Source organism: Monodon monoceros, unplaced genomic scaffold, assembly GCF_005190385.1.
Source record: "Monodon monoceros isolate NGI ecotype Baffin Bay Population unplaced genomic scaffold, NGI_Narwhal_1 Super_Scaffold_4, whole genome shotgun sequence".
NCBI lineage: Eukaryota > Metazoa > Chordata > Mammalia > Artiodactyla > Monodontidae > Monodon > Monodon monoceros.
In genome coordinates this window covers 22,590,595-22,604,051 of record NW_021703781.1, presented here as the reverse complement: position 1 = coordinate 22,604,051, position 13,457 = coordinate 22,590,595, and the positions used below count along the sequence as shown (strand labels likewise).

General features: G+C 55.7%; 1 protein-coding gene across 3 annotated transcripts in view; it reads left to right on the top strand.

Annotated features, from left to right (window-relative positions):
* The window catches only part of DNAJB12 (DnaJ heat shock protein family (Hsp40) member B12), a 20,200-nt gene extending 10,422 nt beyond the window's left edge, over positions 1-9,778 (top strand). The window contains exons 4-9 of one of the 3 annotated variants that reach the window (XM_029245539.1): positions 1,977-2,162; positions 2,282-2,361; positions 4,278-4,387; positions 5,877-6,049; positions 6,652-6,796; positions 7,925-9,778. In XM_029245539.1, the coding sequence (XP_029101372.1) occupies positions 1,977-2,162; positions 2,282-2,361; positions 4,278-4,387; positions 5,877-6,049; positions 6,652-6,773 (671 nt within the window). In that variant the 3' untranslated portion in view covers positions 6,774-6,796; positions 7,925-9,778. Of the gene's footprint in view, positions 1-1,976; positions 2,163-2,281; positions 2,362-4,277; positions 4,388-5,876; positions 6,050-6,651; positions 6,803-7,924 lie in introns of all 3 variants that reach the window. The other 2 variants (XM_029245538.1, XM_029245537.1) reach the window with 2 other exon arrangements.
* The last annotated feature ends 3,679 nt before the right edge of the window (positions 9,779-13,457 follow it).

Here is a 13,457-nt window from a genome sequence, read left to right as displayed (position 1 = left end):
GGGATGGGAGGGAGGGAGGGAGGGAGGGAGGGAGGGAGGGAAGGAGGTAGGGAGGGAGAAGGGGCTTTTCCAGGAAATGGCCTTGGGAAGTGGCTCAAGTCCTCCCAGCTCAGGAGCTGCTTCCTGGGAAGAAGGTCCTAGTAGCCGCCTACAGCCACATGGTCTGTCAGAGCACAGATGGCGTCACTCCTCCCTCTCGTTGCCCCTCAATCCCCGGGGGTTACAGGCGGGGAGCTGAGGCAAGAGAGGCCAGGTGGCTTCTCCAAGGTCACATGGTGATTGAGGGGCAGAAGCAGGCCTCCTGACTCACCGTGTTCACGTCCTCATCCTGGGATCTTGGCAATAGTTTCCCTGTGCTGAGAAACCAGGTGGCCCTGAGTCAGAGCTTGGTGGTCTCCTCAGCACCAGCAGCCACGGCCACCCACCCCGGCCTCTTTACACACACACCCTCCCTCTCACACCACACACAGCCTAGGGCCTGCCCTGGGGGGACATGGAAGCCTCTCTGGCCTCAGGGCCTGTTGGTTCTGGGGTGGGTGCTTCAGTTCTGGCTGAAATGATAAGCTGCCCTTTAATCATTTATATTTTCACTGAACAAATCAGGCACACGTGCGGGCTCTGTGCCAGCACTGAGTTGCTGGGCGCTGCAGTTCCACAGACACCTCTTCTCTCACACCCACCTTGTCCTCAGTGGGACCTTCAGGATCTTAGGCTCACTCCCTCTGGGCGATGGCGTGGTGACTAACCCTGTCTGGCCCAAGCAGGGTGCTGTGCAGTACGGGGGCTGGGACCACAGCCAGATGGGGAGTCTGCGGCAGAGCAGACCCCAAGACCCAGTGTGCCGTCTCACAGCGCTGCCCCAGGTGCTCCATTGCAGGCTGCTTGGGGTTGGTCCCCAGTGAGGCAGTCTGCAGGCATCTTCCCCCGCTGCTGGTCCGCCAGCCCCAGGGGAAGAAGGAGAATGGGACTGGGGAGGCAGGGTAGCTGTGGTTAATGTTTCTCCAGCCCTGACCTCTGCCTGCAGCCCTGCACTACAGGCACTGAGAGACCACACCTGGCCTCGGGGCCTGTCACAATGGGAAGAGGAGGAACATTCTCCTTATTCTCAGGGGTTGCAGGTTGTGAAGAGATGCAGCTTTGACCTCCTCCTTTGAGAAAGTGGGCCGCTGGCGAAGGAGCAAGAGACGAAGGAGGGCTCGGAGCTGGGGCCTTCGGGGCACAGGCCTCCCACCTCGGGGGCTCTAATGGGGAGGCCCCTGGGCTGGGCCAAGGAAGAGCAGCTGGGACCTGGACCCCAGGGAAGACAGGGCTCGCCCTGCCACACCGCCAGCAGTGGTGAGCCGGGGGACGTGGCCCCTCCTGGGAGTTCCTGCTGCTCTCCAGTTTACAGCAGCACACCACATGTTTGTGCAGCCGTCATGTCGTGCTATGACTTCAAGATTACATACCCTCCGGAAAGGGGGTGCCCCATCCCACTGGACACCCCAAGAGAGAGTGATGAGGTGGGGGCGTTTTGGTGGTTTTCATAAAGTCAGAGAGCCGATTTGAAGCAAGACACACCTGGGTTTGATTCCTGGCTCTGCAGCATCAGACCTGCGTGAGCTGACACTACACCTCTCTGAGCCTCAGTTTTCTCATTGGTAAAATGGAGATGGGCTGTTAGGAGTAAGAAAGATAATGCCCATAAAGGGCCTGGCGTGTAGAAAAAATCGGACCATCATCGCGAGGTGGAGAGCAAGGAGCCTGAGCATTAATCCTCCACCCGGCCCAGGCTGCCCGCATTCACGTAGAGGTATTCCTGCATGTCCCCCACCCGCCCCCTCTTGCTCAACAGCCAGACTTCCCGCTGGCCCCTAGGATTCCTGCTTCCTAGAGCAGCACTTGAGTACCTGAAGGAAGTGAGTGCTTGGCCGCCACGGGCGCCTCCAGCCACACCCCCAGCATCCTCGGCCCTGACCTTTCTACCTCCTTTCTAGCCATTGGCACAGCATACGCAGTACTTAGCAACCCAGAGAAAAGGAAGCAGTATGACCAGTTCGGCGATGACAAGAGCCAGGCAGCCCGGCACGGCCATGGGCACGGGGACTTCCACCGCGGCTTTGAAGCTGACATCTCCCCTGAAGACCTCTTCAACATGTTCTTTGGAGGTGGCTTCCCATCTAGTAAGTCCCCCCGCTGTCCCCACAGCCAGGCCTCCTTGGTGGTGATGGTGGGAGACTGGATGCCAGCCTCTCCCGTTCCCAGCAGCCCCACTCCTGACTCAGTCCCTCTGACCCTCCAGGTAACGTCCATGTCTATAGCAACGGCCGCATGCGCTACACGTACCATCAAAGGCAGGACCGCAGGGAGAACCAGGGTGACGTGAGTGAGGAGAGCGCTGGGGAGGGGATGGGGAGGGTGCCCGGTGACACCCGAGGGGATGGGGCCTGGGCTGGGGAGTGATACCCCTCGCTGACACTCTGCGGCAGCAGTGCCCCCAGAACTTAAGCCGGGAAGCCATCTTGGCCCCCCCCCGTGCCATCCTGCTGAGGGACACCAGAGGGAACCATACTGCCCAGCACCCACGGCCAGAGTGGGGGTTTCATGGCCTCTGCTGGGGAACGTAATGCAGAAATTTCTCTACCTGCAGGCAGGTTCCAGTGTGAATGGCCTTTGTGAGGTCCATTTGTTCTTTTGGGGTTTTTTTCCTTTTTTTAAGATTTAATTTTATTCATTTTTGGCTGCATTGGGTCTTTGTTGTTGTGCACGGGCTTTCTCTAGTTGCTGCGAGCGGGGGCTACTCTTCGTTGCGGCATGCGGGCTTCTCATTGCGGTGGCTTCTCTTGTTGCAGAGCATGGGCCCTAGCTGCGGGGGCTTCAGTAGTTGTGGCACACCAGCTCTAGAGCGCAGGCTCAGTAGCTGTGGTGCACGGGCTTAGCTGCTCCGCGGCATGTGGGATCTTCCGGGACCAGGGTGTGAACCCGTGTTCCCTGCATTGACGGCGGATTCTTAACCACTGCACCACCAGGGAAGTCCCGGTCAATTTGGTTAAGTCCTAAGTGACATTTTCCAAGCAACGGAAAGTTAAACTTAATGATAGAATTGTAAAGCATGACAACATAGGGCTGGCTCTTCTTGCTTCTTTTCAGCACTCTTTAAAAATGTATACAGGGACTTCCCTGGTGGTACAGTGGTTAAGAATCTGCCTGCCAGTGCAGGGGACACGGGTTCCATCTCTGGTCCAGGAAGATCCCACATGCCACGGAGCAACTAAGCCCGTGCGCCACAATTACTGAGCCTGTGCTCTAGAGCCCGCGAGCCACAACTACTGAGCCCGTGTGCCACAACTACTGAAGCCCACGCACCTAGAGCCCGTGCTCCGCAACAAGAGAAGCCACCGCAATGAGCAGCCTACACACCGCAACAAAGAGTAGCCCCTGCTCGCCACAACTAGAAAAAGCCCGTGCCCAGCAACAAAGACCCAATGCAGCCAATAAATAAATAAATAAATAACAGCAAAGAGTAGCCCTTGCTCGCCACAACTAGGAAAAGCCTGTGCCCAGCAACGAAAACCCAACGCAGCCAATAAATAAATAAATAAAATTTATTAGAAAAAATGTATACAAAACTATAACAAGACAGTGCATCAAACATATTTTGAATGCCACAGATTATAAGACCAGCTGGCTGACTAAAATTAAAGCAGTTAGCTAAGATTAAAATACTGCGGACAGTTGCAGAATATTTAAAATTATGCCAGGCAGAGGGGTTCTCTTTTGCTTTGATAATGTGGCCTTCTGTTTTTATCCATGTTTTAAACTTTTATTTTGTGTGTATTTAACACACAGAAGAGTTTTTTAAATCACAGATTATCACACAGTGAACAAATTTTTTTATTTATAATTTCTTAACTGGTAGTTTTTAAATTGGTAATATAGTCATATGTTTCAGAATTCAGAAGGGTGTATATAGGGAAGGTCTCCCTCCAGCCCTGCCTCCCAAGTGTCTGGAGGCAGACACTTTTGCTCGCTTTTTTTTTTGGTGTACCCACCTCCCACCCCAGCATTTAACCCCAGTTGCTGCTTTGTTTTTATCTGGGGAAACTGGCAGGTAGAGGAGTTTCTGTATTTTGGGGACCCGTGGGAGGGAAAGGGAGGGAGCGGCGTCATGGCCTATCTGCATGGCAGCTGGCTGCCACCACCTGGACTCCATTGTGCTGGGGGAGCTGGAGGCGTTTGCCGCCAGCGTTGCCCCCCACCCAGGTCCAGCTTGGGTGACCGTTGGCTCTTCCCTCCAGGGTGGGCTGGGGGTGTTTGTCCAGCTGATGCCCATCCTCATCCTGATCCTCGTGTCAGCTCTCAGCCAGCTCATGGTTTCCAGTCCACCCTACAGCCTCAGCCTGAGACCGTGAGTACCTGCAGCTGGGGTGAGGCCGAGATGGTGGGTAGACAGGGGCCTTTGAGTCTCAGCCCCCATCAGGGGCCTTCCTTCCCATCCTCGTCCTGCAGGTTCTTGATCAAAATGCAGAAAGATGATTAGAATCCAGACTTTCCCTGTTAAGCTGAGGTTCTTGATCTTGTAAGGATCATAGTCCCCTAAGAAAATGCAATGAAACCTGCAGATCTTTTCCCTAGAACACTGCACATACACCTGGTTTGCATATGATTTCACAGGCTGCATGACACTCTCCCGATCTTATCTGCAAGCCTTGAAATAAGAACCGCTTCTCTTCCATTCTGGTTGGGGGCCCTGGGGCCATGGGAAGAACAGGGGCTCTAGAGTCAGAACAAGGGTGGCTTTGAATCCCAGCTCCTCTACTAACTAAGCAGCTGTGTGACCCTGGAGTAGTTACATAACTTCTCTGAGCCCTGGTTTCCTCATTTATAAAATGGGAAGAATAATAACATCTACCTGCTTATGAAAAATAAGTGAGTAATACACATAAAATGCCAGGCTCATTAGAAATGCTTGACAACATTTGTTGAATGACTATATGGTCTCAACCACCGATAGTGAACTTGGGCAAGTTATTTGCTCTTTTAAAGCGTCAGCTCCCCTCATTTATTTCCAGCACCTGGCCCAGGATCTGATACAGAGCCGGTGCTCAGCTTCTATTGCTGGAAGCCCTCTGCTCCCATCTAGTGGCCTGGCTCTGCCTGGGAGCCTGGCAGGATCCCTCTCAGCCAGCAGGGAGCAGAGTCGGTCCACTGGACCCACACCAGCAGGCACAGGCGCTCTGTGGCCTGATGCCAGCCTTTTTCTCTGCAGCCCGAGAGCTGAGAGGCAAGAATGGGCAGACAGGAGCTGTTCTCACCAGAGCACTAACTCCTGTCTGCATGTTGAGGCTCTTCCCTGAGCCTGCAGAGCCTGCAGTTGGAGCTGGAAGATAGAATCCAAGAGATGGAAGGATACAACTCCTTGGAATCCTTCCTGTCATTTTGTTCCTAAGACTCTTCACTCTATACTGGGAGCTCCTGGATACACAGGCAGGCCCTTAGCAACGATTGGCTTAGGGGATGAATGAGGGAATGGAGGCACAGGGAGCTCAGGTCACACAGCTCGTTAGAGGTGGAGCCTGTGTTCACTCCGGGTTCCCTCCTTCCCTGACCAGGCCCTCCCAGAGAGGGGCTTCTCCACAGAAGCCCCAGCAGCAGTGTGGTAAGCAGAGAGCCTGAGGAAGGCCTTGCCATAGTCTGTGCCACTCATACGGGAGGGACCCCCTGCCTTTTCTCCACACCCTCATTTGGGTAGCGTGGAGTTCCTGCTCTAGTTTGGGAAGGAAGCAGCTGCTCCTGTGGCCTGTGTGGCGCCTCCTGTTGGGAGCCCCAGTCATCCCTAGAGCTGCCCTGGGCCTGGGGACCCAAGCCCACTTTGTGCCTGGTCTGTTTCTGGCCAGGTCGGTGGGCCACGTCCACAGGCGAGTCACTGACCACCTGAACGTCGTTTACTACGTGGCAGACACGTTCTCTGAGGAATACACAGGCTCCAGCCTCAAAATGGTTGAACGGAATGTGGAAGACGATTATATTGCCAATCTCCGAAACAACTGTTGGAAGGAGAAGCAGCAAAGTGAGTGTGTGTGTGTGTGTGTGTGTGTGTGTGTGTGTGTGAGAGAGAGAGAGTGTGTGTGTGTGTGTGTTTGGGGGCACAAAGCTTGAGAGCAGGGAAGGAAAAAGCCCTGCTCCCCCAGTGATCTGTGGGCGCAGCACCTGGCACTGCCCTGCGCCAGCCATGTCCTAGCTAAGAACCAGCCTCCACCCCTGTGTTTCCCTGGGGCTGGGAGCCAGGAGCCACCTGGAGATGTCCTCCAGCTTCCCGTAAATCACTGCAATCAGCCTGTTTGGCTGCCGCAGGTAAGTATGTAGAGAGAGATTGGAACATTTCTCCTCCCCACCCACCGATTGGGCATCTGGATCTATCCGTGGGACCCTGGGGCTGTCTCACCAGAATAACAGGTTCTCTCTTTGGCTGGCCTCACCTATACTCTGTAGAAAGGGGCCTCTATTCTGCTCCCAAGGTGGGACCATATTTCCTTCTCCAGGGTCTACCCTAAGGGAAGCCAGCTCTGCCCCAGCTCCTGGGCCTGTAACTACCTTTCCCCTCCCGAAAAGGCCAAGCAGGCATCGTAGCAGCCTTAGAGGTTGCCCTAACCCTGCCACATTGCTTTGCAGAGGAAGGCTTGCTGTACCGGGCCCGCTACTTTGGCGACGCAGATATGTACCACAAAGCACAGAAGATGGGCACCCCGAGCTGTAACCGACTGTCAGAGGTGCAGGCCTCCCTGCATGGATAGTCCTGGGCCAGCCTGCCACCGAGGTCCAAGTATGAGCCAGGGCCTCCTCTGCCCTGCAACTCCTGGCAGCTCTGGTCTCGGTCATGAGGCAGAGGAGGGTGGGAGGAGGGAGGGAGGGAGCCTGTGATCGTGGCACAGTTTCCCTGTCCCCAGCCTGGCCTCCAGCCTGCAGAGTTGGGACAGCTCTGGGGTGTGCTGGGAAACTGAAGTCTTAGTGCCCTTCAGTGCTCCTCCACAGCACCCTACCCCGCTTGCTGACTCTGGAGCTGTGGGGTGCCCAAGGCTGCTGCTGAGGGCCACTCATGCCTCCTTGGTCTACTTCAGCCATCCAGTCCCCCATGGCCCTTTCCCAAGTGCAGCAGACTATTATCTGTGCCCTGGGATTTAGGCTGCCGAGTATTACTGGGCCCCCGAAAGCCCCCCCGACACTCCCCTGCTGACACCAGGATGAACCACGTGGGAACGGGTGGGCCGAGAGCCCTTCCTCTTCCCCTGTCCTTCCAGGCAGGAGGAAATGGAACAAGATGGTTGGGCAGCCAGACAGCGCCCCGTGGGGGGAGCCGACAGGCTGGGAGCAGGAGGGGCGCATGCCCCAGACTGGTCCTTGTCTGGTGGGGTCAGAGGCACTCTTAACACCACTGCACCTGGAAGCCGCAGGCATCCGGCCCGCCCAGGCCTCTCACCTGTGGTCAGAAGAAGGGAACAGAAGGTCATGAGTTCAGGGTCGGAGGAACAGAGAACCCTTAGCACAGAATGAGTGGGGAAAAAAGGTGCTGGTTGCAGGCTCCCCGCCTCCTTTACCCCTGTGTGTGGATAGCAGGCTCTGTTCCCAGCATTTGCCAGAGGGGACAGCTTGGACCAAGCCCAGAGGAGTACGGGCAGAGCCGCTAATGGTTCTTTTTTGTGTTGGTCCGCTTGCCCACCCCCTCCTCTGCCTGTGTCCCCTCAGCAGGGATCCAGCTACAGACTCTGCTTAGAGGCCGTTTGCTGGTGCCTCTGGGAGAGAGAAACAGACTGCAGGAGGGCGACGGGGCAGGGGCTGAGGTGGGCAGCGCCGGACAGGGCCGAGGAGTTGGCTTGTTAGTGTGGGCTGAGCTGGAGGCTCTGGGGCACGTAACTGCCAAGCTAACTGTTACCACTCTCCTCCCCAGACTATGAAATCCCTGGAGAATTTGTGGTGACATGCACTGAGCCAAGGTGACGAACTGTATATTTAAGGAAAGACAAAAAAAGAAAAAAAATTAAAATGGAATTGGAGGCCGGACGCTGCACAACTGCCCTCTCTCTCACCCAGTAACTGCAGAAAGCTGTTAGGACAGACAGGAAAACCTGACATGGGGCTGCTTCCCTTCCTCCCGGGGCTGGCAGAAGCTCAGGCTTCTCATCGGCTCTCTCCTAGGATACAGAAACCATGACAACGAAAGTAGAATGTAAAACTTGCAGCAAATGTCTGTAGGAAGGGCTGGGGAGGGGGCACCCAACTGCCTTTCTTCCCCCCTCCCAGGAGCTACCACCAGTCACCTCAGTGGAGGTAATCAGAGGTGTTGGCCAAGGATAGAGAGGAGGAGGAAAGAGAACTCTGTAGAATGTAATTTATAGATGCGTGTATATGTATGTATCTATTTATATGTAAATAACACATATAAAGATATAGAGATATATAGAGATATAGTCTACTTTTTAAACTATGCAGGGATTTGGTTGTTGAGTTGATTTCTTCCCTGTTTTAGAAAACAAAGCCTGTTTGGGGAAGGCAGCCTTGTCCTTCAAAGGCTAGACATTAGCCGTAGCTGACAGCATGAGGAAAGTTGGGCCACAGCTTTTAACGTTCCCCTCAACCCCAGCCTGTTTTTGATGGCAGCTGTAATCATGATAGCATAAATCTACAGAGAACTTGGAAGGTTGCCAGCTATATGGTTAAACTGGAGGGGAGCAGGCTGCGGGGGAAGAAAGGACTCCTGGGGCCAGGTGCCAGGTCAGTATTGAGTCATGGTAGAGGCCCCAGATGGCCTGTGGGGATGAGACCACCCACCGCAACTTTGGCCAGCTCAGGTGGGCGCTTTGTTTTGTCCTGGTGCCCGGGAGCCCCCTGCCCCCACTGCCACTGAGAGCAGCAGTGTTGGAGAGGGGAGCCAGGTTCTGCCTGACCACCTCCCCGCTTAGTCCCTATGTGAGTTTTGCCTTATAGGTGCCCCAGGGCACAGCCCCGTTGTTGCTACTGGTTTTTCCTAAGCCATGTACCAAGGACTCCAGAAGGCTTTTCCTCCCGGAGTCAACCACGTGGGGCCCAGGACGCTGGGGCAGAAGCCGACTCCTGAAGAAAGTCCATGACCGTGGGCGCCTCTGTCTCTACCCTCCGTGGACATGATGCCACCCGGCCTTCTCTTGCACGTTGGATAAAGGATGCACCTGAACCAGAAGGGTTTTCTTATGGTCACCCTCAAATGAGGATTTTTCTCCACAGCCCTTGCTGCCAGGGCAAGGGAGGGAGGTTTTATTTATTCCCACAGTTTATACTGGGCCTTTTGGAATGACCGTTTTTCCCAAATTTTCCTCTGGTGGTGGGTGTGTCATTGAGCCTGCCATCCTCCAAAGCCTTACTACCCCAAGCTGCCAGCCAGGAGGGGATCACTACCCTCCCAGAGCTTCTCTTGGCTCTTTTTATAAAAGTCCCCCAACAAATAGGATTCTTGTTGGGAAAAGGAGCTTGGTTGAGGAGAAATGTCAAATACGGTTTTTAAACAAGGTCCTGCCCTGTGATGAAGCGCCCTTCCCCGCCCCCCGCCCAAAGAGATGCTCAGAACTGGATGTGGGTGAGAGCGCCCTGCCTGTGGTGGCCCTGGTGCTCGGCTCCCACCACCCTAACCCTCTGGTCTCAGTAGATGTCCCTAGACGGGCTGAGCCATGTGCAATAAGAACATAGATCCTAATGGATCCACTGAGAAGCTGTATTTCTTGAAATAGAATTCTGAAATTGTATATCTATAAATATATGTTTATTATGTGATTGGTTGGCCTTGGTGGGTCTGTGTTGAGCAAGGGGGTTGAGCTGCGTGGGGAGCAGGGCACAAGCACCTGTTGCTGCTGACTCCAGCCCATACCACCGGGAGTTTTGGTGGCAAGCCTGAATGTCCCCTCGCCCCAGCTGACAGCCGCTTCAGTCACAAGTGTTGTTCCAGGGCTGACTCCATCCCTGCAAAGGGTAAGAGGCTCAATTAGGCCAGGGCCCTGGGGTCCCTGACGCCAGTCCAGGGTGGGCAGCCCAGGCCACGATCACAGCCCCTGCCTCCCCTTGGTCCTGCTCCCTCCCTTCCATCCCTCTGATTCCATCAGGCCTGCTGTGAGCCCAGCAGATTTCCCTTCTCCCCAGCCCGGAGCTCGAGCCCACCCTGGCCCAGAGCAAGGGAAAAGTTCTCCAAGTTTCTTTCCGTCTCTGGCTGCACAGCCTTCCCAGCCACCCTCCTCCCCCAGAGGGCTGGAGAAGTTCGAAATATGGCAGCCCGAGTAGGGCTTTACGTGAATGGAGCAGCAGATCTGCCCGGGCCTCCCAGAGACAGGGCACAGCAGCCCTGACTGGTGGCCCCAGGCCCCTCCTGCTGCCGCTCCAGCCAAAGACAGGCAGGCTGCCCGGTGGTGCCACTGCAGCCCAGGAGCTCATTGGCTGCCCCCACCCGGGTCACCGCAGCCTGCCCAGCCCGGTCTGCGAGCTGCCACTTGTTGGCTGCACTTGGCAGGGGCGTTGCCAGCCGCCCCCATTAACCCACCCGAACCCCCTGCCCTCGGCTGTGTGGCTCCGTGAGCCAAAAGGGGTGGGACAGACGCCGTCGACTGTTTGCTGCAAAAAAGAGCCTTTGACAAGCGTCCCCACCCACTGTCAGGTGGCAAAACAAGCGCCTAGTCCATCCAGGCTCCTGGGATCAGCCAGCTTATCTCCTTGTCCCAGGCTGCCCCCAGGTCTCGAGAAAGGAACTGCTCCAAGGGGCAAGGAACACACACCCCAGCCCGACTGTAACCTCATCCCCGCCCCGAGTTCCCTGGGCAGGGTCACCTGGTTGTTGAGGGCAGGCGCACAGACAGATTCGGGTAAATAGACTTGACATGGTGTCGGCTCTGGAGCAGCTCAGAATCCTTACCAAAGGTCACACCATGTGATTTGAGCAAGTCTGCCCATTTCCCAGGGCAGGAAACTGAGGTCTGGGGTAGGGAAGGTGATGCCCAAGGGTCTCCATGAAGCTGTGCATATCTTTGGGGTCTATGTGGCAGAGCAATCATTCTGAAAACATTTGCTGTCCTCGAGGGGATCAAACCCACTCGTGCCAAGTAGAGTGGCAGGAGTCCTGAGTTCAGAAGGGTGGGAAAGGGGGGAAAGACCACACTAAGGAGATGGACTTAATCTGAGGGGCTGGAGCTGGGGCCGGGCTGCCCTTATGAGCCATGCACTCTCTCTCCCGGCAATGACAAAGGCGTCCACCCTGCTATGCAGGGCGGCTTCCCTGAGCTGGAGTCACACCCCAGAGGTAGTGTGGTGGATCAGTTGGGTGTCAGTGTGGACCCCACAGCCCAGCTGCCTCCTGGGCTGATCCACGGACTAGCTGGGTGGTCTTGGGTGTGTCACTTAAGCTCCCTCTGTCTCAGTGGCCTCATCTTCAAAATGCAGGTAATAAAACCACCTACTTCATTGGGTTATTCTGAGGAGTAAAAGTTATCACATATACACACTTTAAAAAAAACAGTCCGGTACATAGGAAGCTCCATTTAAGTGTTGTTATTCATTCTCAGTCAAAGATTAACTGAGCACTAACTGGGTGTCAAATCCCACTCCAGACACCGAAACCTCAAAGGCGGCTGAGACTCGGGCTGCCCTGGAGGAACTACCGGCCGGGTAGGTGAACCGGCGTTCAGCAGACCCCAGTGGGCAGAGGACTGTGACGGCAACAAACCTGGGAGCATGGAGGTGCAAGCGGCTCTGGCTGGGGACTCTCGGTAAAGAAACTGGCATCTGTGAAGGAGGTGAGAGTGTGGGCAGAGCCTCGGGTGGGGTGAGTCCTCTGGCTAGAGGGGACAGTGTGGGCAAAGTCCTGAAGCTGGGTAAGTACAGGAGGGACCGCATTCAGGGAACAATGCGTATGCCAGGTCCCCAATCTATAATTGTCACCTCACAAGGTACACCCAGTGGCCTTGGGCAGAGAAAGAACTTCACTGGGAATGAATGAACAAGAGACCCTGAGCCTCCCGAATCCTGGCTGTCCCCTGTCCACTCTGTTCAGCATTCAGCAAGCGTGTCTGAGCCTTTCTTGGTGCTGGGCCCTGCCCTCAGAGACAGCCCTGTAAGGCCAGCCATGCGGAAGGCGGGCAGGGGAGTGGGGACAGAGGTTGGCAAAGCTGGAGGGCTAGGCCGTGGCATTCACACTGTCACCCCTGTCCCCCCTGACCCTCATGGAGGGATGTTTCACCAGGAACAGAGCCCAGGCTTCCTGTTACTTCCAGTAGCCCCACAGCTGTATGGGCAGGAAATAAAGGTCCAGGGCCCAGACAGGACAAGGGGTGCGAGGGGCATCTCTAGGACCCCCATGGCCAAACAGCCCTCCCAGAGCCCAGGAGTTGGGGCTTTGCTTGGGAGAAGAGTGGGGAGTCTGACTGCCACACCCTGTTTACCCCATTCTCCCCTTTCCCTTCATTAATTTAGTCTAAACAAAGTCCCAGGGAGGGCCTGGCTGCCTTCTGTAGCTCTGACTCGGGCTGGAGTTTTCCTTGGGGAGGACGGGGTATACTTCTCCAGTGGAGCTGGTACTCGTAAGGCCAAGAGGTCAGGCTTAGGGCCTTCAGGGACTCTGGTCAGCACTCCCACTACCTTAACTGGATGGATCGTCGCCATTTTTCTGATGGACACAGTGAAGGGGCCCAAGAGACAGGCACCCAAATAGTGCAGGAGGATGCTGACGATCTCTTTACAGATAAGGGAAGTGGAGGCCGGAAGGATGGAGTGAGGTCCTTTTCCTGTCTCCAGGTGACCTGCAGGCCCTCACACTCTGACCTCGCTGCCCGACGCAGCTCCTTCTGCCCGGAGCCTCCCTGTGGCTCCGCCACTGTCCTCTGGGAGGCCTGCCTGTGTTCCCACAGCCTGGGCCTGCCCTGCCCTCTCACTGAAGGTGCTCGTGCAGTTCTTGGAAGAAGGCTTCACAGCCTGAAGAGGCAAGGGCCTGTCTGGGGCCTGTCCACTTGTTCAGCGCTGCAGTCCTGGGGCCTGGACACAGTGGGGCCTCCATGAACACTGCTGAGGAAGAAAGGGGCACCCCCCAGCACTGAGACACCTTTCTGACAGCCACTTGTGGCTGTCCCTCTGCAGCTTTCTCCACCTCGCATACCCTGCCCAGCGTCACCCTGTAGGTAGCTTTGTAGCCATAAACCCACATGCAGGACCAGGGACACTTCTGCCAAACTTGACAGGCTCCAATGAGGACCAGCATCCAGCTGGACGGATAGCATATGTGAACCAGGCTCCTGTGAGATAAGCACTGAGTGAGGCCTCTCCCCTTTCCCCGCCTCGTGGGGGAAGCAGAGTCCTGCTGAAAATGCCCACCACTTCTCCTCTCCCTGAGGGGGGATGGCTGTACCAGGGGCTAGTATGAGAATCATAAACAGTGCTCATCCTCGAGGGGACCTCTGACGGCTGTCCGAAGTGTT